Source organism: Microcaecilia unicolor, chromosome 7 (genome assembly GCF_901765095.1).
Source record: "Microcaecilia unicolor chromosome 7, aMicUni1.1, whole genome shotgun sequence".
In the NCBI taxonomy this organism is placed as follows: Eukaryota; Metazoa; Chordata; class Amphibia; order Gymnophiona; family Siphonopidae; genus Microcaecilia; species Microcaecilia unicolor.
In genome coordinates, this window is record NC_044037.1 from 70,314,058 (window position 1) to 70,339,444 (window position 25,387).

The following is a 25,387-nucleotide window of genomic DNA, read 5'->3' on the forward strand; positions in this document are numbered from 1 at the left end:
AAAACAGTGCTGAGTATACACAAACAACCAGATGATCAAAACAATTGGGCAGGGGAGGCTCCTCCTTGCTTAAATTATGCTCAGCTGGGCAACTGCCGATATTTAGTAGCACTGAACAGGGTAGTGCCACTGAAAGTTGACCCTAACCAGTCCTCTAAAATCTGGGCAGAAGAGGGGCATTATATGAACAGAGTCGGGAGGAACTGGGAGTTATGCAGGTGTCAGCAACGTTCAATTCTGATGCCCATATAGATAACACAGAATGTAGGACCACATGAATAGCAGTCCTAACTTTGCCTGGTTAGCTATTTATTTATTTACTAGGAAAAAATGCCCGTTTCTGAGCGGAATGAAACGGGCGCTAGCAAGGGGCCCCCTCCCTCCGTCCCTCGAAGCTACTTGCCTTGTTCGCTGTTGGCTGTTTCGGCCCTCGAGTGTCAATAGCTCCGCCCTCGACGTCATGACGTTTTGACGCGTCATGACGTTTTGACGCGAGGGCGGTGCAGACACTCCAGGGCACACCGGATATCTCGGGCGCCTCAACTTCCGTGGAGGCTTCAGAACGTTGGGGTTGCCTTTTATATAGATAGATTTGTGGCATTTATACCCCGCTCTTTCCCGCTCAATAGCAGGTTCAGTATGGCTTACATGTATGGTACAAAGTATAACAGAGATAATACAAAGTATGGGACAGAGTGTCGCATAGATGATAGAGTTACATATAGTGGGACAAAAGTGATAGGTGTGGGGAGAGAATTGGAGTGTGGGTGGTGCTAGTGGTGTGACTTAGGATCGGGTTTAGGATTCGTCATTTGGGTAGGCTTGTTTGAAGAGGTAAGTCTTCAGCAGTTTTCGGAAGGGTAGGTATTCATTGGTTTTCGGATGTGTCGAGGTATGGCGTACCAGAGTTGGCTACCTATAACAGAGAAGTTGGATGCGTAGTAGGTTTTGTATTTGAGGTCTTTGCAGTTGGGAAGATGAACATTGAGATATGTTCGAGAAGATTTGGACCAATTCCTGGCTGGAAGATCGATCAGGTTGGACATGTAGATTGGAGATTCACCATTGAGGATCTTGTGGATCATTGTGTGGGTTTTGAAGTTTATACGTTCATTAATGGGGAGCCAGTGAAGTTTTTCTCGAAGTGGTTTTGCGCTTTCGAATCATGATTTGCCAAAAATGAGTCTAGCTGCTGTATTTTGGGCGGTCTGGAGTTTTCTCATGATTTGAGCTTTGCAGCCGATGAAGATGCTTTTGCAGTAATCAGCGTGGGTGAGCACTGTGGATTGTATTAGATTGCGGAAAGTTTTCTGTGGGAGGAATGGTTTCACTCTTTTCAGTACCCACATCAAGTTGAACATCTTCTTCATCGTGGCTTCTGCATGAGTTTCTAAAGTTAGGTGAGTTTCTAAAGTTAGCTATGCAGGTGCCGGCACTGAATATTGGCTGGCAACCGCATAACTACCAGCAAATGTATGTGGGTCAAGATGCTGGGAGCATATGGCAGCAGGTGAAATTAAGCAAGTCATCTGCTCTTTGATAGTTTGTAAAGCTGCAGGGCCAGATGGTTTTTCTAGCAAGTTTAACAGGCTGTTAGAATCCCAAATAGAATCACAACTTGAACATTATTTTGCCTCTGCAATAGATCAGAGTGTTTTCCTCATTGAAGCTAACCATGCACTGATTACCCTTATCCCAATAATGTTTGGGTTTCTGCCATGTATTGTGACCTGGCTTGGCCACTGTTGGAAACAGAATACTGGGATAGATGGACCATTGGTCTAACTCAGTATGGTTATTCTTATGTTCTTAGGTTGCATCCTAAAGCTGATCCCCCTCTCATCCACTTCACCCCGTGACAAGATCTGATCCCTCTCCTTCCATTCCCCCCCCCCCCCTATGAGTAGACTTTAACATAATCCCTCCCCCCAGTAGGTCCCTCAAGCCTATTTTTCAACTCCTGGTGGTCCAGGAATCGTCTGGGCAGGAGCAATGCCCACTCACTCATGCTCATTGAGTATCCTTCAGAAAAATGGATGCTGAAATTTCTAGTGGAAGTCTCACAGTACTACCACAAAATTGCCACTAGAGGTTGCAGCAGCCATTTTGTAAGAGAATCCAAGATGGGCAGGAGTGAGTGGGCATTGCTTCTGCTCAGATGACCCATGGACCACCATGGGGTTGAAAAATAGGGGTGGGGAGAATCTGGTTTAGGGCCTGCTTCTGCATGGGGGGAGCCAGAAAGTAGGAGGATCAGAATAGGAGTGGTCACTGGTCACCTTTTTGAGTGATAATCCTGTTTTAGATAGGCCTATGGATGGACCTAATGGGGGGGGCCTTGAACTGCCCTGCACTGTAAGAATTGTCTAGCTCTAGTCAGTGCAGCTGTGTTTATTTTCTATGTGACTTTCAGGCTTATTTTTAAAAGTGAAGGGCGCCCATCTTTCGACACAAATCGGGAGATGGGCGTCCTTCTACCAGGGTCGCCCAAATTGGCATAATCAAAAGCCAATTTTGGGCATTCTCAACTGCTTTCTGTTGCGGGGACGACCAAAATTCACGGGGGCGTGTCAGAAGCATAGCGAAGGTGGGTCCGGGGCGTGATTAACACATGGTCGCCCTCAGCCAATAATGTAAAAAAGAAGGGCGTCCCTGACGAGCACTTGGCCGACTTTACTTGGTCCATTTTTTCTTGCAACCAAGCCTCAAAAAGGTGCCCGAACTGACCAGATGACCACTGGAGGGAATCAGGGATGACCTCCCCTTACTCCCCCAGGGGTCACTAACTCCCTCCCACCCTCAAAAATAACCTTTTTAAATATTTGTTCCAGCCTCTATGTGAGCCTCAAATGTCATACCCAGCTCCCTGACAGCAGTATGTAGGTCCCTAGAGCAGTTTTAGTGGGTGCAGTGCACTTCAGGCAGGCGGACCCAGGCCCATCCCCCCTACCTGTTACACTTATGGTGGTAAATGTGAGCCCTTCAAAACCAACCACAAACCCACTGTACCCACATGTAGGTGCCCCCTTCACCCCTTACGGCTATGGTAATGCTGTACAGTTGTGGGTAGTGGGATTTGGGGGGGGGGGTTGGGAGGCTCAGCACCCAAGGTAAGGGAGCTATGCACCTGGGAGCAATTTCTGAAGTCCACTGCAGTGCCCCCTAGGGTGCCCAGTTGGTGTCCTGGCATGTCAGGGGGACCAGTGCACTACAAATGCTGGCTTCTCCCATGACCAAATGACTTGGATTTGGTTGTTTCTGAGATGGGCGTCCTCGGTTTCCATTATCGCTGAAAATTAGGGACGACCATATCTAAGGTCGACCTAAATGTTGAGATTTGGCCGTCCCCAGCCGTATTATCGAAACGAAAGATGGCCGCCCATCTTGTTTCTATAATACGTGGGCACCCCGTTCGATTATGCCCCTCCATGCTTTAATCCTCCTTTATATGTTTCCTTTCCTTATATTTTGTGGACTTTAGTATTGAGAAAATATTGTATTTTTGACAGTATTGTCAATTCTTATTCTTATTTCATTAGAAGTTCTCAATTTTCCTTTTCAATTGTATGGCTAATTTGTAATCCTATAAAAACGTTTTAAAAAAAGAAAAGAATGGGGTGGTTGAGATAGCTGGATCAGACGGAGGGAGGGTTCAAGTGGGTGGCTTTGGTGTGCGGATTGGATGAGATCTTATGAACTTACCCAATATTCAGCCCGCAACCTGACTGCCTGCATTCTGGGTGCAGCCAGAGCCTATACAGAGTTCTGATGTTCAGTGTCAGAACCTGCATAAGTGCTGGCACTGAATATTGTGGCCTGATTCAGCCCATAGCAATCAGCGTTTGACTATCACTGGCTGAATATTGACCAGAAAGTATTTAAACGCTGTGACTGGCATTTTTTAAAACACTGACCAAAAGATTTAAATAGTGATCCATCAGCTTCGACAGTCAGCACTGTCATTTAAAATTTACTTATGCTTAATCCATTAAGGACTAAGGGCTATCATGCATTATTCAATGTTTGTGAATAGTAAGAACTCTGCATTGCATATCTTTCCATTTTTGGAGCATTTTTTGCAACTAGGGTTGTGTGTTGGGTAAAGTTATATTTTGAGGGCACTCTGGGATATGTGCATTTTGGGGGATATTATTGTGTGTATAGGTAGAAGGTATCATTGTGAGGTGAGACGTGTATATGAAGGGGATTGATAGAGGGATGTGTTATGATTTGTTTGGGATTTGAGAAACGTATTTGAGGTCATTACGTATATATGAGGTGCATAGGTAGGGGTGTGTAGGTGGATGCCTAGAGATATGGGTGGGGTTAGGGGTTTACATGTATAGAGGGTTCTGAAGATTGACTTTTTCGGAGGTATGACTATGTGTTGGGTGTATGTTTATGGGTATGAAAGAATGTGGGCATGAACATTTGAATGCACGTGTGGGATATGTGTCTGGGGTAGAGGAATGTGGTTGTCATTCAGCATCATCCTTCTCCAGATGTGTCGGTTATTTTGCCTTACTTTGCTTGAAGAAGGTAGATCTATGAGTTTGTGGGGATGTTTTGAGGCATGTGTGCCTCTCAAGCTTATTTTCAAAAGAGAAGGGCGCCCATCTTTCTACACAAATCGGGAGATGGGCGTCCTTCTCTCAGGGTCGCCGAAATCGGCATAATTGAAAGCCAATTTTGGGCATCCCCAACTGCTTCCCGTCGCGGGGACAACCAAAGTTCCCCATCCCTTTTCAAAGGGTGTTGGCCCATAAACCCCCAAAAGGTAAATTTCTTTGCTCTGCACCCACATTTTTATTTAGGGATACTGGCCCCTAGTGTCTGCAAACATCAACTTAGAAATACAGGCCAGAGTTTTCCTAAGAAGGACTGCTACACTCCCTCTACGAATCCCTGATGAGGTGTAATGTACCTCTCCTTCCCACTGTCTGTGAAGCTTCTGATGCTAAGCATCGGTGAGCCTCGTTTCCTGCAGGCAAACTATAGCGCTCCCACTCCTCTGAATTTAATATTTTTGACCTCTTAATTGGTGAGGTTATTCTTCCGACATTCCAGGAGGTTATTTTACATGAATTTGCCATCAATTGCTAGGTTAAAGTGATGTCTTACAAAATATTCAAACTTTATGAGAACTCCCCAAGGGTGCTCAACCTCAACCCAAGGCAGGATGCACATGCAAACACACACATACTTCGTAGTGTACACATCCACATACAAACACTCTGGAAGTGGGAGGGAAAAGAGAGAGAAAAAAAAAAACACTCCCCTTCCCCTTCTTAATCAGTATTTCCATATATAAAGTACATTCCATCTTTTCATATTCTCCTTCCCAACTTTGCTCCCCTCCCCCCTCCCAACCCTCCTGACCACCATTAGCCAGCAGAGAATCAACCACATGTGACTGAGTCTCAGAGATCACAAGTTCTGCCGGGGGACCCTTTTGCTCTAACTCTGCAGGAAGTAAAGGATCTCCTCACTAGGCAATAAGGTTAACCAGACAACTTAGGTTCTAACTCTCCGTTTGGAGATGCCTAACAAATCTTTGGCATCATTTGAAACTCTAACGCCATTATGTTAAAAAAGTACAGTATTATTCTGTTGTCTCATTTGATATTCAGAAGCAATTAAAACAATAGCTTCATGCTGCCATTAACAGTGCCCAACTTAAACTGCGCATCTGCAGATTTATGAAGGTGTCAGCAAAGGAGTTGAACATGTGAGTGAGCTGCATAAATCACTGATATTTACAGGGACTTTGCCCCACCATTGCAGTACATAGTAAATGCTCACTTTGTTAAAGAGGATGGACAAACATTTCCAGTCCTCAATCTTCCATTTGAAGATGCGTAGAATGAGTTTAATTGAGAACAAATCTCATATTTTATGACCTTCATCTTGTGCTCTGCCTCCACGTGCTGTAATATAGGTCAAATAACCTCCCTTCGCTCTTCCTTGTTATCATACAGAGTACAGTATCTTCACCCATTATAATATTTACAAGCTTACTACCAGCTTCAAAATTCCTTCCATCATACCAGAATGGTGAAATGATAGGAGCAATTTAAAGATATATCTGTAAATTACCATTACCCAAATCCAACTCGGACTTTGTATCCATGATATGCAATGATGCAAGCATGTAATTATAGGCATTCATCTGTAATTGCTGGTATGCCTTTTACAAATTCCTGCACCGCTGTGAAATTTTCAAAAGTTTGCCAGCAGCCGTTTATATAGACTTTTAAGGTGGCAGGATAATTCAGTATAAATAGATAGTGCTTCTAAGAGATAGTGCTTCTCATGAAGAATGGAACACAATGGAGTAAACTTCTTATGTCGTTGTTGTAGCAGAACTAAGTAATCTTGAAAACGTTTTATGGGTTCAACCGTAAATTGTAGTGTGTCTCGCTTCTGCCAATATCTTCAAAGTATCTCCTCCTTATGCACGTAGTTGTGGACCTTTATTAGCACCACTCGGGTCCTCTGTGTGCCGTCTTGGGGTCACTCAATTCATGCACCCTCTCCAAACACAAAGGGCCTAAACTGTCGGACAATGCAAGTTCTTTTAAGAACCATTTTTCTAGTTCTGAAGAAAGCACATGATATCCAACTGTTTCAGGTATTCCTATAATTCTTAAATTATGTCAGCAGGACCTATTTTCAAGGTCCTCCAACTTCTCCACATGCTTGTTTAGTCATTTTTTGAGAGTTGAGAGAACAGCAGAAGTGTGCGGGGCCCATGCATCAAGTTCTGTTCGACTTGTGGTGTCTTCCAAAAGCATTTCCAGGCTAGAAAGTTTTTCTAGTATTTGCCCAAATTTAGACTCCAAAGCCTTTCCCACCGCAGTTGTAAGTTGCTGTAGTTGTTGTTCGGTAAACATTGGTGCCGTCGGGGGTAAATCTTCCATCTTGGATTCTGCCTACCGTGGTTTGTCCTTAGCTTGCCTCTGTCCTTTACTTATCATTTTGCTAGTTAGCATACAAAGATACTTGTCCATGTGTTTCGGAGTAATGTGAAAGTAATTGTGATGTTCTCTGTGAGAATATATAGATTAAATAATCAAATGTAGAGCGCAGGGTCCCCGAAGAGGAAGAAACACATCCATATCCTTGTTACTTTAAAAGTAAGTACTACACTCTCTGAAAAGGAAGTACCACTGGGCTACCGCAGCAGCCCAGCAGTAGTTCCCTCCCCCAACATGCCATCATATCATATTTTTATAGCGCTGGTGTGTACCCAGTTGGAATCGGGCAGTGCTGCCGGCTGCCCGGTTACTGCTATTTAGCACAGGAGTCCTTATTGCCACCTCAATGGGTGGTGGTAAGGGCTCCCCCCCTCCCAAAATGGCCATGTGCTTCACTTGCCACATAGCCATTTCCTGAAAAAAAGAAAGACCTACCTTTTAGCCGCTGTGGTAAAAAGGGGCATTGGTGCATCAAAAACACGAACTGACACCAGCGCAGGCCCCCTTTTGCTGCAGCTTGGTAAAAGGGGCCCTAAATTAGGTTTTCTGTCAATCAAAGGGGTCAAATATAAACATATTTTAAGCTTAATTTTCCTTTCTAGCTGTTAAGATGTGTAATGAACTTCCTTTAGATATTACTTTAACAACAATTTATTTACAATTCTGTACGTGTCTTAAATCTTTATAATTGATTCATGGAAAGTAGATAGTGGTAATATTATTGTATCTTCCCTAGATATAGCTAGGCTGATTTGAAATTGTTATCTGTATTGAACTTTAAAGGGTTTGTGCAGAATATAAGTGATATATTGGTTAACATTCTCCAGTTTGTAACTATTTTACATAGAAAGTAATAAGATTGTCTTGGATCCAGCAGAGCCCCTGGCCTGAATATTAAAAAAGAAAGAAAGAAAGCATTAAGAATTCTTTTGAAAACTATTCTTTAAGATGATCTTTTACTAAGCCGTAGTAGCGTTTTTAACTCGCAGTAGAAATCAGCTGGCGGTAAACATCAAGACATCCATAGGAATATAATGGGCGTCTCGGCATTTACCGTCAGCTAAAAATGCTACCACAGCTTAGTGGCAAAAAAAAAAAAAAAACTAAACTCAAATATTGGTTTTTAATTTTCAAGATATTCATACTTTCCTCCTGATTGTCAAATCTGGTAACCTTCCATCCCACTTTTTAAAGAGTTATTGTGCCTACAGACAGATGGGCAGCTAGGCAAAATCCCTTTTATATATAATTATTTCCAAGATTCTGTATATCAGAAAGCATGAAAAAGAAGAAAACTTATAGAAGAAAAATCATTCACAAACACCATTCTAAAAAAAAGCTATTTAGTATAAACATATTCTCACACTTGTTCCATTTATATAAATCTGAATTTCATCCAGCTGTTACCTTTTTTTTCTGAGTAGATCCTTGGAGTTTTATTTTATGGCAGACAGTACGTGACTAAAGTGAAAAGTATAAAGTCTTGTTTATGTTTCAGGACTTGAATTCTTTCTTTTCTCAGCTTATATGTTATTGTCTATGGAATAAAGATTCTATTTAACTGACTAGAAATCTCTACAGTAGAATGTTATTCATCACTTTTAGATTCTTTGATTTCTCCTTTTCAAAAATGCATCTTCCCAGTATTAAAAATATAGAGATGATTTGACCACAGTCCCATCTGTGGTTGCATAGTAAACTCAAATTACAGGCTCTAGTCTATTGGTGCTTGCAGACCTTTGATGTGTGATGGAGGTGACACATTGAAACAAGAGGAGGAGGGAAGGCAGCAGCTGCTTATTGTGGTTCCACATGTGAGTGCATGAGCCTCATTGAGGCGTAATCTTAGAAAACACTTCTATCCAACCCTCTGTCAACTGAGCCTCATCTTAATGGGATCATAAAATAGAAAAACAAATGACAAGAAAATAACATGGATAGATTAGGAATGTTCTTTTCTTAAAACTTGATTCATTGAAAACAGTTGAATTTAGAGACCTCCTGCCCCTACCCCACAACAACAATTTAGAAAGTTGCACTGTCCTTTCAGATTTGTTTTTGGTTAGCTATGTACCTAGTCCTACATAGTTCTGTATTTTATCGCCATACAGTGTAATACCTCAAATATTCATAAAAATAACCAGTTTCCTTTTGTGGAGTGTAATTCTATAGCAGGCTGTCTAGTCTTTAAGGCCTAGAAGGTGCCTCAGTTATTTTATAAAGATACATAAATACCCTTAGGGCTCATTTTCAAAAGAGAAAAACGTCCAAAAAATGGCATAAATCTGCATTTGGATGATTTTCTCACAAAACAATCCAAATTGGTATTTTCAAAAACAATTTTTAGATTTTTTTTTTAATAGAGTCCATCAGAAGTGTGTTCAGATCACAAGGGGTCATGTTAAGGGTGGGATCTAAGCTTTCCTAACACTTGGACATTTTTCTGCCATAATGGAACAAAACAGAAACATCCACGGCTATAAGGCCCAGATGCATCAATCAAACGTAAAAAAAGCAAAATCGTTAAAGCCATTACCGAATTTTAAAAAACGACCAATGCTCCAAAAAAACAAGTCGCACAAGTTTGGTGCGGTATTGTAAAGAACGATGCACTAATCCCCGTCGGTAATCGGCTCGTAAAGCATGCGCAAAGCAGCCAAGCGTTATGCTGGCTGCTCTGCGCATGCCAGAAACGTAAGAAAAAAAAGAAAACACAAACACGTGGTTCCCCGCTTTCCCCTGCATGTCTCCACAAATATTAAAAGATCAGGAGGGGGCAAAGGCGCTCATCAGCAGCATCCTGTATGGATGGCCTTGCCTTGCCTTGCCCCCCCCCCCCCCAAAGTCCCCGCTGCTCCATTTGTGAAATAAAAGCTTTTAAAAATGAAACCTTTGCAGTTGCTGGGCTCCCCCTCCCTTCCTGTCTCTCTCTTCTTCAGTCGGCAATGCTCCGCCTCCTGCCCTCCTCCACCTCCGTGCCCCGCCCCCCCCCCCTCCACCATAATGGCCAGTGCAGCGCCTCTCACCTATGTTTGAAGGAGCTGCACAGGATGGATCAGCTGTTCTTGAGCTCTTCTGTCTCCTCCGATGTCTCCTTCTTCTTCCTGTGTCCGCCCTCCTCTGACGTCAGTTATCTACATAGATGACAGCTCAGGCTTTAACGACAGGTCTGAGCTGACGTTAAATTTCTGGCGGTAAGTGAATCGTTGCTATCGTCGGTATGGTTAGTGCATTCCAAATTGTCTACATTTCAATGGTAGTTTCTCATTTGCATTCCAGTTTCATTAGCTGCTACTGCCGTCGAAAAATAGGCTTTAGTGCATGGAAAGGATAGGAAATTCTTCCTTAAGGGCTCATTTAACGATGAAAAACGTTTAGTGCATCTGGGCCTAAGTTGGATATTTTGGTCCAGACTAGACTAGACTATCAGAGTTTTCTTTACTGCTATTTTCCAAGTTAATTCAAAGCAATTAACATTTTAGAAGACAGTCCAAAATAATGGAAGAATTGCAAATACAACATAAATACATCACAAATTCACCAAAAACTAAAAAAGAAAGTTAAAATACTAAAATATAAAATTATTATTCAAATAAATGCATTTTTAACATTTCGTAAAAGAAAAATAAGAAGATGCTAGACTTACTTCCAAAGGAATCTTATTCCATAGGCTAGCCCCTACAAACGAAAAAGTGTCCTCGAAGATAGAGTTAAACAAATTTCTCCTTTTAAGAAAGAGAAACCCATCCTTGAAAAACCAAAGGTTCTTTCCACTGATGGAAAAAAACAGCAACTTGATTAGACCCTTGGAATTTGAACTAGATAACGTGGAGGGGCATTTTCGATATGACGTCTAAGTCCGACTTTGGACGTTTTGCAAAAAAACTCCAAAATCTGAATAGTAAAGAAGGCCATTTTCAAAAAAGAAAAAGTTTATATTCTTTTTATGAAAATACCATTTTGAATAAGGTTTTGTGATCTGGATGTTTTGTTTTGTGGTCCATTTTCGAAAAAAAAAAAAAAAAAACCATCCAAGTGCAAAATGAACAAAATCAAGCCATTGGGCTGTAGGAGGAGCCAGAATTTTTAGTAGACTGGTCCCCCTGACATCCCAGGAAAGCAGGGGGCACCCTAGAGGGCACTGCAGAGGACTTATAAAATGCTCCCAGTGAGTTGCAATAGTCTAAATGTGGCAACAATACAGCCTGAACAATAGATCTAAACTCTTCTTCAATTTATATAGATCTTATTGAACGAAGCTGTTGAAGCTTTAAAAATAATCTTTTACTAAGGGCATTCATCTGCTTCTCAAAGACAAAGTTGAGTCTTATATTACACCCAATACTTTGGAATGACCCTCAACTGTTTTAATATCTCCCCTGAACATAAGGTAACAATTGTATTTGACAATCTAGCTGTATCACCAAACCATAAAATTTTCATCTTCTGTTTATTCTATTTATTTGACTCATAGCCCAATTATTTATAAGATAAATATAATACTTGATGGAATCTAAAATCCCTTCCCAATTGAGCAGAACAGTACCCAATAATAATACAGTGCAATCTGCTTAAGTGCAAGGGTCTTGGACCAAAGAAATACATGCAGTTAACTGGAGCGTGCATGTAACCATTTTGACCCAAAGAAGCTTGACATCTGATAAACATATGTACAGTACTGTTTATTATACGTACAGTATACAGTCTCCGTTAACTGATGTTATACAGTCTCCATTAACTGACGTTAGGCTTACTTGAAGTAATCAGTGATAGTCCTCTGTACACTATTGTGTCTGTGAGTTCCATAGACTACGTCTGCCAGATGGTAAAATCTGTCATAGTACTGACATCCAGTAGCCTACAGATAGGCCCGCACGGTGTTGAGACTCTCCAGCGCTCTTGCAAAAGTGACAGGAGGTTGCTGAATTTCGTCAGCATGTGCCTCGCTGCTCATTTCATCATCTGTTTCATCATCAGCCATTGCCTGCGTGTAGGCGCATATCTCAACATCAGTGTTGTCGTCAGCTGTTTGTAGATTGTAATCAACAGCTACGTAGTGATAAAACTCCTCTTCAGTAACACCGGCTGGGATGTCAATAGCCTGTTCATCTGATGCGTTTGCAACAGCTGCATATGTTTCATCCCTCTCCACATCCTTAACAAAGCTTGCCTGCTTGTAGCAGTTCACAATGGTTGCCTGTGATACAATTCCAGGCTTCTTTCTGCATATGTAGGGAATCCAACAGTGATAAATTACGAGCCAGCTCAACAGCACATTTATCCTTGCCAGTCTGGTCATCCATAACACTCATCAGACGACGTAGCACAAGAGCCCGATAATGTTTTTTGAAATTGGCTATTATGCCCTGATCCATAGGTTGGATCAGAGAGGTAGTGTTTGGTGGCAGGAAGACCACCTTGACGTTAGACAGCCTGACATCATCACTGTGTGCAGCACAATTATCACAAAGCAACAAAATCTGACAATTTTGTGCCCGCATTCTAGTGTCTAACTTCTTTAGCCACTGCTTCCAAATTTCCCCCGTCATCCATGAATTTGCATTAGCCTCGTATGACACAGGAGGTCGCTTAACATTTTTGAAGCAACGAGGCTGTTTGCTCTTTCCAATGACGAGTGGTTCCAACTTCTCACTCCCATCCGTATTGCAGCAAAGGAGGATCATCAGTTAGTCCTTCAACGTTTTACTTCCTATAGTTTCGGCTTGTTTGAATACAAGTGTTCCATCAGGAATCGCTCGCCAGTAGAGACTGTTTACATCAGCATTGAAAATGTCACGAGGTGCAAACTCGTTCAAGATGGTATGAAGAACTGAAACAACCCAATTTTCAGCACCAAAGTCATCAACGTCTTGTTTTTCACCATGCTGTTTCTTGTGGTGAAAAGTGTCAGCCCCCCCCCCCCCAAAACCCTACTGTAGCCACATATAGGTGACATCTGCAGCCATAAAGGCTATTATAGTGGTGTACATTTGGGTACAGTAGGTTTTCCATGGGTTTTGAAAGGCTCACCATACAATATAAGGGGGTAATGGTGAGATGTGTACCTGGGAGCTTTTATGTGAATTCCATTGAAGTGCCCCCTATGGTGCCCCACTACTCTGCTGAGATGCCTGTGTGGCCAGTCTACTAGGAAAGCTGGTTTCTCCTAAATCCCTAAATGGCTTGATTTTGTGCACTTTTCACTTGGATTTTTTTTTAAGGGTCCAAAAAGATAGATGTACTTAGCACAACATGATCTAGGAAATGGTAATTTTCGAAGAATAAAAATAGACGTTTTTTTGGTTTCAAAACGGTCATTTCCCCTACTTGATTTTTGGATGTTATCAGCAAGATGTCCAAAGTCAAATTTAGATATCATATCAAAAATGCCCCTCCATGGGTTTTTATAAAATAGCAGCAGAAATCATAGCCGAGAATATTGCAGCTAGACTACTATTCGGTAAAACAAAATACGAAAGCGCCAAACCTCTACGAGAAAAACTGCATTGGCTCCCACTCAAAGAATGTATCACGTTCAAAATCTGCACCTTAGTTCACAAAATCATTCACGGAGAAACACCAGCCTACATGTCAGATATGATAGACTTACCACCTAGGAATGCTAAAAAATCATCCCGTACATTCCTTAATCTTCACTTCCCAAATTGAAAAGGTCTTAAATACAAACGAATACATGCGTCAACCTTCTCCTACCTGAGCACACAATTCTGGAATGCATTGCCGCGAAACCTAAAAATGACCTATGAACAAGTTAACTTCCGAAGTCTACTGAAAACCCATCTCTTCGGCAGGGCATACAACAATGACCAACAAACATGAATCCTGTACACATATCCAGAAAGGCCCCTACAATATTTGTCAAACTACTATCATCCTTTTTCTCATTATCATGTCACTCAAAACCTTTTGCTATTACTAAATGCACACTTTCCTATAAGTCTTACATTTCTCTTAAATATCTTTTAATATGTTTACTTGTTATGATACTACCATGTTATTTCACTATCATGTACCCAAAACACTTCTGCGATTACTAAATGTATACTTCCTCATGTATTCCCACTATTCATGATGTATTGTAAGCCACATTGAGCCTACAAAGAGGTGGGAAAATGTGGGATATAAATGCAACAAATAAATAAATAAATAGGTAAAATGTATCACTATACTTGTATATGTGAATGAAGTATGTGCATAGGAGAGTATTTCATGACCTGTGCACATACTTCATGATTCCACCCCCCCCCCCTTTGAACACAGCTACCCTCAGGTTACATAAAGTATGTGCCCCCTTCTTACCATAGGTCCTTTTACACATGAAGTAGTTATATTAGGGGCCCTTTTACTAAGGCGCTCCAAAACGTGGCCTGTACTGGTGTAGGCACTTGTTTTGGAAATGTGCAGGTCCATTTTTCAGCGTGCCTGGAAAAAAGGCCTTTTTGTGTGGCCGAAAATGGACATGTGCAAAATGAAAATCAGCACGAGTCCATTTTCAGTCTGAGATCTTACCACCACCTATTGACTTACTACTACTACTACTACTTGACATTTCTAAAGCGCTACTAGGGTTACGCAGCGCTGTACAATTTAACATAGAAGGACAGTCCCTGCTCAAGGAGCTTACAATCTAAAGGCCAAATGTATAGTCAGTCAAATAGGGGCAGTCAATTGGGGCAGTCTAGCATTAAGGTCTCACATGCTAACTGGGCAGTAAGCGTCGGTGTGCATAAACTGCCGATTACCGTTGTAGAAAATAGAAAATATTTTCTACTGAGTGTTTTGGACAAGCATCAAACATATATATACCATAAATTCATATACTACCATAAATTAGAATACTGACATTTATACTCATTCTTCTACCTGAAAGTAGGCTACTCCTTACTCTTTATAGAATTATCCCAGGGAGGGGGATGAGTAACTTTATGAAGGATTTTTTTGCATGCAAACTCTGTTGTGTGTGCATGAAAAGCTTATTAAGGGGCCCTTTTATTAAAGTGCATAGGCATCTATGTGCGTCCAATGCACGTCAAATTGGAACTACCCGCCAGCTACCATGCACCCCGGGCAGTAATTCAATTTTTGACGCATATATATATATATATATATATATATATATATATATATATATATATATATATATATATATATATATATATACTGTATATACATAAATGACAGCTAAATTGTATTCATTCAGTATGTACCAAAATGAGATGGTTCAATACTTTGGGAGGGGGTATTCTTATAGATAGAGTTTGGGCAAAGTGTGACCAGGGAGCACAATTTATGCACCTACCCCTAGATTCTGTATAGGTTGCTCAAATTTAGGCGTAGATCCCAGATCTGCGCTTAAACTAATTAGTCAATTAGGTGCTAACAATTATTGGCATTAACAAGCACTTAATTGGCAGTAATTGGAGTTACATGCAGATTTGTCCTACACCCTATACTTTAACATGCATGCCTAAATTACATAGTAGGCAACTCAGAAGGGGGCATGGCCATGACAGGGGTATGGGAGGGTCAGGGTATTCCCAGAAATTAGGTACAATGTAATCGAATACCTGCATTTTTGCACCTGCCATCATTTGGGCATGAGCATTTACACCAGCTTTTGGCAGGTGTAAGTGCTCACACCCAAAGTTAGGGACAAGAAGTGCATCAAGCTAGTGTTCTGTAATGGGCGCTCTACGCAGTACCCTTTGCTGAATACTGTTTTAGAGTGGATCATAGCATTGCCTAACTTTGGGCACCATTTACTGAATCTGGCCCATAGATTATAGTATTTTATAATCTGTACGCATTCTTTTGCAATCTACGCAGCACTGTGTAGCACTATGGCTAAAATATCAGTGCATTTCTCACGCCTTACACTACTGTTCTATAAAGAAAAGTAAGCACCTACTTCTTTTTACAGTATAGGATCCAAACAGGCACATTCAGAAAAAAAAAAAACCTCACCACGTAGAGGAAAGTGTGAAATACAGATTGTATCAAGCACAGAAACCCACACATGATGGAATACCTTCTTTCACTAACATGGAGCTCTCTAGTTGCAGCTGCAGAGGAAACGGGAGAAATGAGAAATAAATGGAGGCAGTAGGAGAAAGAATGGAAGGAGAGAAAAGTTGGAAAGGAGTAAAGAAGCAGCCATAGAGAAAGGGAAAGAGGCCTCAGCAGTACCACTGCTGGAGGCTACACAGGCATCAATGATCCAGGAATTTAAGACCTAGGAGCAGTCTGCTGGGCTTTCCTGCATCATATCATTATCGAGTACATGTGTTTCAACCAAGTACTACAAACCATATAAGATGAATAAAAGAATTATATCATGTTTTTTTCTAATCAGAGGATGGAATGGCAGGATGTGAAAGAGCATTTTGTCATTATTGGTCTACCTGACATGATGAGTGGTATTAATTATGAACATTGAATTGGTGTTCTCTGATGAAAAAGAAGTACTCTAATGCATTTGGAAGGATTTTCATTTGTTAAATGTACAATTGGTTTATAACATGCACAAGAAAATTCTTAATGCAGTAGCCAAGATGCCTGCTGTGATTCCTGTATCCTGCATTATTCCATGTTCTGAGAAACTTGAAGATGTGTACAGCCAAGGATGGCTGTTTGATAGGTACACATCATCTTTCTTAGCTCTTTACCTACACATACTTGGTCTTATCTGTGCACTATCACTAGGAGACTCAGTAAAAACTACATCATTTGCAATGATCACACTGTTAGAGTGGTAGAAAATATCACATATGGTCACACATTACTGCATCATACTTTTGCTGTAAATTTTCCATGGGAACACATGTTACTGTGTCTTCAACATTGCTAACTATAGGGTCCTTTTATTAAGCTGCAGTAAACAGGGCACTGCGTTAGCGGCAGGAGGTGTTTTTGCCGTACACTCAAGTTGTGACCCTTTTTACCGCAGCAGGTGAAAAAGGCTGAAAATAGCCATGAATAATAAGAATAGTGTATTAAACATCAATTATTATCTCAAAATCTATTTATTGCTATTGTACATTCATCTCGCAAATATTTTAACATTCAAACATATGTATCATTCTCCACAATGCTATAGAAACTATGTTATTAGGAGTATAATTACTAATAAATCTTATATCCTCCTAATCCATTGTTGTTCACATCTTCTTCTATTATACAAAAACATAATTCTTAATATCAATAGTCCATGTGAAGCAATGAATGGAAAAATCCCCATTGTGCTGTGTTATATTTGTCCACAACTCTTTCACAATCCAGACATGATAATGTTCAGTTCTTATGATATTTGTAGTTTCCTGTATATTAGTCTATGAAGATCTTTGTGCAACAGGTCTTACAGCTCCACCTTTGGCGTCTTCAGGAGCTGTTCATAAATCACTGTAATCCAGCGACATTCCAACAAACTTTCCAACTGTTTCTCATTCCGCAGTAGCATGGCTGTTAATTATAGCACAATCTCAACTCTGTTTACAATCCATACATGTTATACAAGAAGCTACTCTGCTAATTATATTTAAATAAATCTCACTTACATTTTATAACTTGTTCATCATTTCACTTTTGAGCGCGATCCCTCAGATAGGAGACTGTTCTGGTTGAACCGTCCTTCCCCACTTGTAATCTATCAGGGACGCCTTCACATGCGCAATAGGAGTCATCTATATTTAAAGAACCTCTTGTCTTGCTGTGTGTGGTCACTATTAATTCCACCTGTGTTTAATTGTCAACCCTAATTCTGATTACCCTCATATTATTTCTACCCACTCTACCTCCTTATTCAATCCGTATGGATGAAAGGTCCTCCAGGAAAATATGATTTGTTGTTCAATAGTTAACAATTTCTGACTCACATTACCTCCCCTGCCTCCCATATCGATCTTAACTAAGAAGATCTTTAAGTGTGTGATTTTTGTCTATCCAATGTCGTACCAGGGGTGCTTATACATTCCCCCGTCTGATGTTGCTTAAATGCTCCCCAATTCTGATTTTTTAACTTTCTACTTGTTTGACCTACGTACCACAGTTTGCAGGGACATACAATTACATAAGTTACTCCCTCTGTATTACACTTGCCTGAACATTTCAGGAAAAATATTTTTTGCAATTTTTGATTATATATTGTATCACCCTCTTATCGCCTGACTATAATAACATGTTGAGCAGCATTTAAATCCCCTCTCCCTAGTTGGTACTTCTTTTACTTGATTATTCACCGCCAGTAGAGATTGGTTACTTCAAGAGTCTAAAAAATCTGAAGACCATCAATCCTGAACACACCCCCTTGAGATTTACACGCACTTCTGATGGACTTCATAGAAAAACATCTAAAAATAGGTTTTGAAAAACGTCCAAATGCTGCTTCCTCCAGCACTGCTCTTTCCTCTGTTGCATTGCCTGCCCCAATGGCTGCTTTTTCTCTCATGTTGCACATGCTCGGTTCATACTCCAGAGAGTTCAAGCATTCTACGAGGTTGTTTTAGGAGAGGAACAGCAAGATATTGAACATTACCTGTATCACACTGTGTTTAACTTGACATCAACATACATCCAACCAAAGACTCCTGAAGAAGGCCTTGCAGGCCAAAACATGTCGAGTCCTGGATGCTTAATAAAGGTGATAGTTCAGACATTGTCAACTGCCCTTTCTTTTGTCACCCTTGTTGTGGCTGATTTTTCAAAGCAGAATGCATATATTAACAGATGGATCACTGTAGTTTGTACCAACTAGAGTCTTCACAGTAGAGTTGAATGAAGTCCTAAATAGATATTACATTAATCTAAATGGGATGTTATCAAAGCATAAATTAAGGTCTCGCAGGCTGCCATCTCAAGTCAATAATTAATAGAGCGGATGTGATGGAGCAAATAGAAACAGGCCTTAATAACTAAGAAAATCTGAGGCTCAAAAGATAATCGTGTCAAAAACCACTTTGAAATATTTAAAGGAGTCAACCAGTGTTATGGGGGAACCTTGAAAGGGTAGGTACATGGGTTGGAAAAAATGGGTAACTTGTAGCCCACATAGCAGTTGTTTTAGTGAGGTTGAGAAGTAGACAGTGGGCCATAAACCAATCATCAATAGCCATTTTTGCAAGTGAAAAAGGTAGCATGTTCCATGGGGAAGGGGCCACAAAGAAAAATCCAGCATACCTAGTGGATTTCAGAGTCAGCTATGAGACCAGTGGAAGTGAATGGAAACTTAAGAGACAACACAAGAGGGGTGCGAAAAACAATCAGAAAAGCAAGACAAAGTAGAACACTCATGTGTTCAGAGCTCTATAGATCAACAGAAGAACTTTGAAACAAGTATGATAAGCCATGGAGAGCTAGTGGTTCTTAAATAATAATAGAGTTACAAGATGTACCCCTTAATTTTTCATAGGTGTGTGCATTTGTTAGTATGCATTTGGTTCATTAGTGTGCCTAAAAAATGTTAATGCATGCTAAATCAGTTAACATGTGTTACTCTACAATCTAATATGCATTAAGGAGTCCTTTTATGAAGCTGCAGCAAAAGGGAGCCTCTGCTGGTGTCAGCACGTGTTTTTGATGTGCGCCGAGGCCTCCTTTTCCCGCAGCGGGTAAAAGGCAGGTCTTTGGGTTTTTTTTCAAGAAATGGCTGCGTGGCAAATGAAACACTAGTCACATGGCCATTTCGGGGGAGCATTTGCCACAACCCACTGAGGTGGCGGTAAGCGCTTTCGCGCTAACCCACAGTAACTGGTGCACTGCCCGATTACCGCCAGGTACATACTGGCACTACAAAGATTGAAATATTTTTGCAGTGCTGGAAATGGCGCACACTGGGGGAGGGAACTACCGACGGGCTGCTGTGATAGCCCGGTGGTACTTCCCTATTAGCAAGTGGGCTTACCGTCACTACGTAAAAGGGTCCCTAAGTCAACTAGTGCTCATTAAAAAGCTTTAAGGTGCATTAAAAAGTTTTGATGAAGACAACATGTGAAATGAACCAAAAAAATCTGAAAATTGGAGAAAAAGACCAAATGAACCAAAACAATTTGCCCTATTCACATCCCTAGTTACATCATATAGCAGTGTCTACCATACCTTTTATTGTGGGCTGAGGGTTGCCACATACTGTATGGTGAAAGCTGCCTACTTTGATTCAATCTACTTTCATTTGTTTAGATTTTTATTTTAAGTGAAAAACAAAGAGGCACTTTCATCCATAACATACCATCCAGTCCTATGCGGCAGAGCACATAAACACATGTATTCTTTAAGAAGATTTGCATAGAAGATGCCAATTACAGCTATTATTGTTTTTTATGCTTTCAGTTATTAATATCTCATTAAAGGTAATGTTATATTTCATGCAGAGGGTCTCGGTAACAGTCTACCCCATAATGAGAAATCCTTAATGATACTTTACTGCTTGTAGTACCATGTAATTAAAATATAATTTAATTGGGGTTCATATATTTTTTCCAGTTCCTAATCATTTTCTTGATTTAATGATTAGCTGTACACATTACACAAATGACCTGAAGATGGAAATAAAAAAAGGTTTTGTCATATTATACCAGTCTCTTAAGCCTGGCAGCTATATGTCATCTATGAACAATTTATCAGCAAAAGCTTCTGTATAGACACATGGAGACCGAACAGAGAGGGTAAACAGCATACACAGAAAGTATACAGACAAAAAAAGCAACACTGGGCCTTCAAGACTGAGACAACAGGAGTAATTTATTGATAAATGACCCAACACGGGCCGAGTTTCGGCGTGAAACAACGCCTGCCTCAAGGGTCTAACAACAAAACATATAAATCACCATAGGAAATGATCAGATAATTTAAAAAACATGTGAAAGATATATATTATATATTGAAAATTAAAATTTTAATTTTCAATATATAATATATATTTTAATTTTCAATATATAATATATATCTTTCACATGTTTTTTAAATTATCTGATCATTTCCTATGGTGATTTATATGTTTTGTTGTTAGACCCCTGAGGCAGGCGTTGTTTCACGCCAAAACACGGCCCGTGTCGGGTCATTTATCAATAACTCCTGTTGTCTCAGTCTTGAAGGCCCAATGTTGCTTTTTTTGTCTGTAAAGACATGTGGCCAATGTCATAAAAGTGTGAGAACAGCAGAATTCCCCTCCCCCCCCCAAAAAAAACTTTTTTGCAAGATTTCTAAATCCATGTTTTTAGAACTATCTTCTCCCCCTTTGTATTTTCTCAAAATATAGGGGCCCCTTTACTAAAGGACGTTAAGCCCTTAACACACAGTTAGTGCATGGTAACAGGCTACCACACAAACACCTTAAATGGTTGTACAGTAGTTTGTTACCACATATTAAACTGCACATTATTGTATTTCTCTTAATTTTTCTCTGAGGAGACATGGCAGAGAGTGGGCATGGAAGCATTAGCCAGTTAGCACATTATACTGGGTGCTGACTAACTGGCTAACGCAGAGTTATCATGGGAACATTTAACACTTCTTAATTAGAAGGTGGTACATGTCCAATGTTAATGTTCTGCAGGTACCTGTGTGTTAATGGTTATATTAACGCATGACCTGCAATAAAAATAGAGGGATGCCCCCCCCCCCCCCCAAAAGGTGCCACCTCATATCTGGGCCCAGTGCACAGTAAAATCCTGCGTTACAATGTGTTAAGCCCAGATTTTAGTGCACTTTAGTAAAAAAAAAAAGCCACATAGTGAATTAATGTCCTCAACTCCTTCACTATGATCTATTCTAGGATTTCATTTTCTCACACTGATGCTCTCATTAACTCCTTCTTTTTATTTTTAGGTTCTCCGGTGACAGTGGGGATGAGCATTCATATTTCCAGCATTGACCAAATTTCAGAGGTCAATATGGTAAGTGCATGAATCCAATAAGACTTGGAAAATTATGTTAGGGAAGGAGGGTCTTTGGCTGATCCTTTCAAATAGGTGTGGCAGCAAGAAGCTTGGGATTTCTCCCTGACTTCATTAGTCCTGCGGTACTGTAAGTCTCATTCTTTCTATATACACTTGGATTTTGCTGCTTCCCCCTAACTGAACATTGTAATTAAGGGAAGAAGTTTTCTTGGTTTTTCTTATATGTTAATAGGGTTCCTCTGAGCTGAACACTGCTATATCATTAACACAGAATTTTCCAGTGGGTCTTGAGGGCCAGGATGAAGGAGATTCAATCAATAATTCAGGAGATAGAATCTCCGCATCTTTTCAATATTTCATGGTTGTCATGTGACTCTGATAAAGCTAAACATAAGAACCAGTGTTTTAAATATCCCTAGTTATTCTATCACATATTTTCCCAAATAAACCCTGAAACCAAGAACAAAAATGATGAGCAAAAGCTCCTAATTTGAGTTTTGAAGGGTTGAAAAATTTGCGTCACTTGGCCACAACCTAAACCTCTGCTTCCCACTTCCCTGTCTCTTCCCACAGACTAAGAAAAGAAGGTGCTTTCTGTCTAGTTATTTAACTCATGTACTGGCAATTGAAATCCATGTTATGTTACAATAGGACAAGTGAAATTTTGTTGTGATTCATAGTTCACAGGTTTATATCTTTGTTAAGAATGTTTTCCATTCTGGTGCTGATAGATTCTTTGTGGCTACTGTTGGGGTCACAATGAATTATTAAGTCTATAAATTTCTTACAGGAAAACCAATTTACTAACTCAAGGGAATGAAGTTGAGACCATGAATGAGCAAACAAAGTGCTATAAACCTGAAGTTAGGTTGAAACAAAAGGCATTCTTGTGAAATGTGATCTCCATTTTTGAATGCAAGTGATTTGAATTTGGTTTCAGTATAAGTAGTCATTCCCCAATGCAATATTGTGCATATATATATTAGTAACAGCTTAGTATTACATTTGGGTTCTGTACTTTGTTTTATATTTGTTTCTACACTAAGCACTTCTTTTATATTTATTGGCAATCGTATGAATTTGCAGAGGATAAAGTATAATTCTGGTGCTATTCAAAGTTTGAGATATAGTAGGGTATGAAAACAAGCATGATTGAGAGAATAAGCATGAATACTCTTTCCCTTCATTAAGCAATTCTGAATTTAAGTTTTCCAAATCCTCAGTAAAAAAATATATATGATGCTATCAGAAGTCTTCATAACCCTTCAATTCATGACATGTTCTACAACAGTATCTGTCTAAATCTCGACTTGTCTGTGTGTGTGTGCTAATAGATATAAAAGCTTCAGATCAATACTCAGCTGGTGGTGGTCAGCATTTTTCAATGCACTTATCCAGATATTCATTGCTGGACCATATCCAGACAGCATCATTGAATATCCGGGTCAGCAGCAATACCTGGAAGTTATGCATGTATGCCGTATGCCTGACATTCAGTTGAGTACTTGCATAGCTAACTAGGTCTTAGGACTGCTTTTTTACATAGTTCTAATTGCTGGTACTGCTCAAATAACTTCCAGCAGTGCCCCAACTCTGCCCTTGTACCACCTTAGCTCCACTCAAATGATGATCAGAGGGGATATTCAGTGGCACTACCCAGTTAAGTGCTGGTGAATATCCCTTCCTGAAGTTCTCAGCAGGATTTCAGTCATTTGAATGGTGATAATCATAATACTTGCCTTATATCCTTCATGATGTGTCCCAGGTGCCCAGAAAAGTTAAGAGTGACCCCTTTTCCCTCAGTATCCTTGGCACTTGAATTTTATATTCATGGGCTATAGAAAAAAGAAACTTTTGGGGAAATACAAAATTATGGCATTATTATAAGCATGTACCAAAATATGTAATGATAGACTAATAAAAGCTGAAAATCTTTTTATGACATTTTTACTGAAAGCAGATATTGCTAGTCATATGGTTTGCAAGAAAGATCAGAATAGCTTTAGATTTTCCCTGAACACATAATTCAAGAAGAGGAGATGGCTTTTTTGGTGAATGTACTGAAAAGTGCTTGGAGAAAAATTGTTGAGCACACACTCTGATCTTCCAACTGTAACACTAGTTTTCAGTATAAATAATTGACCAGTGGTGGCCCTACCATTATGCCACTTGAGGTGGGTGCTTCAGGTGGCACTCTTTTGGGCACCATCCACCCCTACGCCCACTGTGCTCTATCATCCCCCACCTTTCCTTCCCCAAATTTACCTTCTTTTCTGGCTTCACATAGACTGGCGGGCGTGGCTCTCACCACCTTGATTGGCAGTCTGGATGAACCATGCAGGTCTTAACCTGCTGTCATTTACAGTGTTACTGTTTATAATGGGGACTTTGGGGGTAGTCTAACTGGAATAAATATTGGATATTTCAGCATGTAGAGGAGTAGCCTATTAGCTAGAGTGGCAGGTTGAGAACTAACGAAGCTAAGGTTCAAATCCTATCAGGGTTCCTTGTGACCTTGAGCAAGTCACATCATCAACCATTGTGTTAGGTACAAATGTAGGGCCTTATTTACTAATGCAGTTAGCTCATTTAATGTAAGTTGTGCAGGGGCGGCCCGATCATTAGGGCAGCCTCAGGCAGCACTCTTCAGGGGCGACATCTCTCCACTGTTTGGGGAGCGGCCACCCCATTCGCGGTGTTTGCCTGTTTCTTCATGTTCCAAACCTGGCAGCGATTCCCATATGCTGCCCTGCCACCGGCACCCACCTCTTCCCTTTACTGCGGCTGCCTCTCTGATGTAACTTCCTGTTTTGTCAGAGGCTCAGGCAGCCGCAGTAAAGGGAAGAGGCGGGTGCTGGCAGCAGGGCAGCGTATGGGAATCGCTGTCACTGCCGGGTTTGAAATGTGATGAAAGAGGTAAACGCTGCGAACAGGGGGGTGGCATCTCGGCCTGGGGGGGTGGCATCTTAGCTCTGCCTCAGGCAGCATCTTGCCTTGGGCCGGCACTGAAGTTATGGACACAAGCCTATAACTGAGCACCTCCATTTAGCTTTCCTGAAGCTGTGCGGTAGGAGCCTGCTCTATAATGGAACTTGAGCAACTAGGCTCTGTTATAAAATGCTAGCATAACATAGAGCTGGCATACATGTGGACACCAAAATATGGCAGGAACACGAATAACTTACAGTAGGAGTCCTGCCTATTTTCAGCCCATACTGCATGCTAATCCCCCCTTCCAAATACATGCTAATTTAAGAGAGTGTTTTCAGAATAGTGCCTAGGTGTCCTGCTAGAACCTATGTATGTGTGCACATACATACATAAATGCAAATATTCTAGGAATGTATGCATGTAACACATGTGTAAATATGGGAGCCTAGATTATAGAATAGCCCTTTATGTGCTTAGAAAATAGGCCCCCTTGAGATTAATAGGGTTTATGTTAAATAATGTGTGTTAACTCATGTTAATTTAGGCAAATGAGGCTATTAGATTGTAAGT

The 25,387-nt window shown here is 40.5% G+C and overlaps 1 protein-coding gene across 2 annotated transcripts in view; it reads left to right on the forward strand.

The window, feature by feature from the left end:
- LOC115474265 (gamma-aminobutyric acid receptor subunit beta-4) overlaps positions 1 to 25,387 on the forward strand; it is a 318,482-nt gene that overhangs the window by 77,274 nt on the left and 215,821 nt on the right. For both annotated transcript variants that reach the window (XM_030209660.1, XM_030209661.1), the window contains exon 3: positions 21,816 to 21,883. In XM_030209660.1, the coding sequence (XP_030065520.1) occupies positions 21,816 to 21,883 (68 nt within the window). The remainder of the gene's footprint in view (positions 1 to 21,815; positions 21,884 to 25,387) is intronic.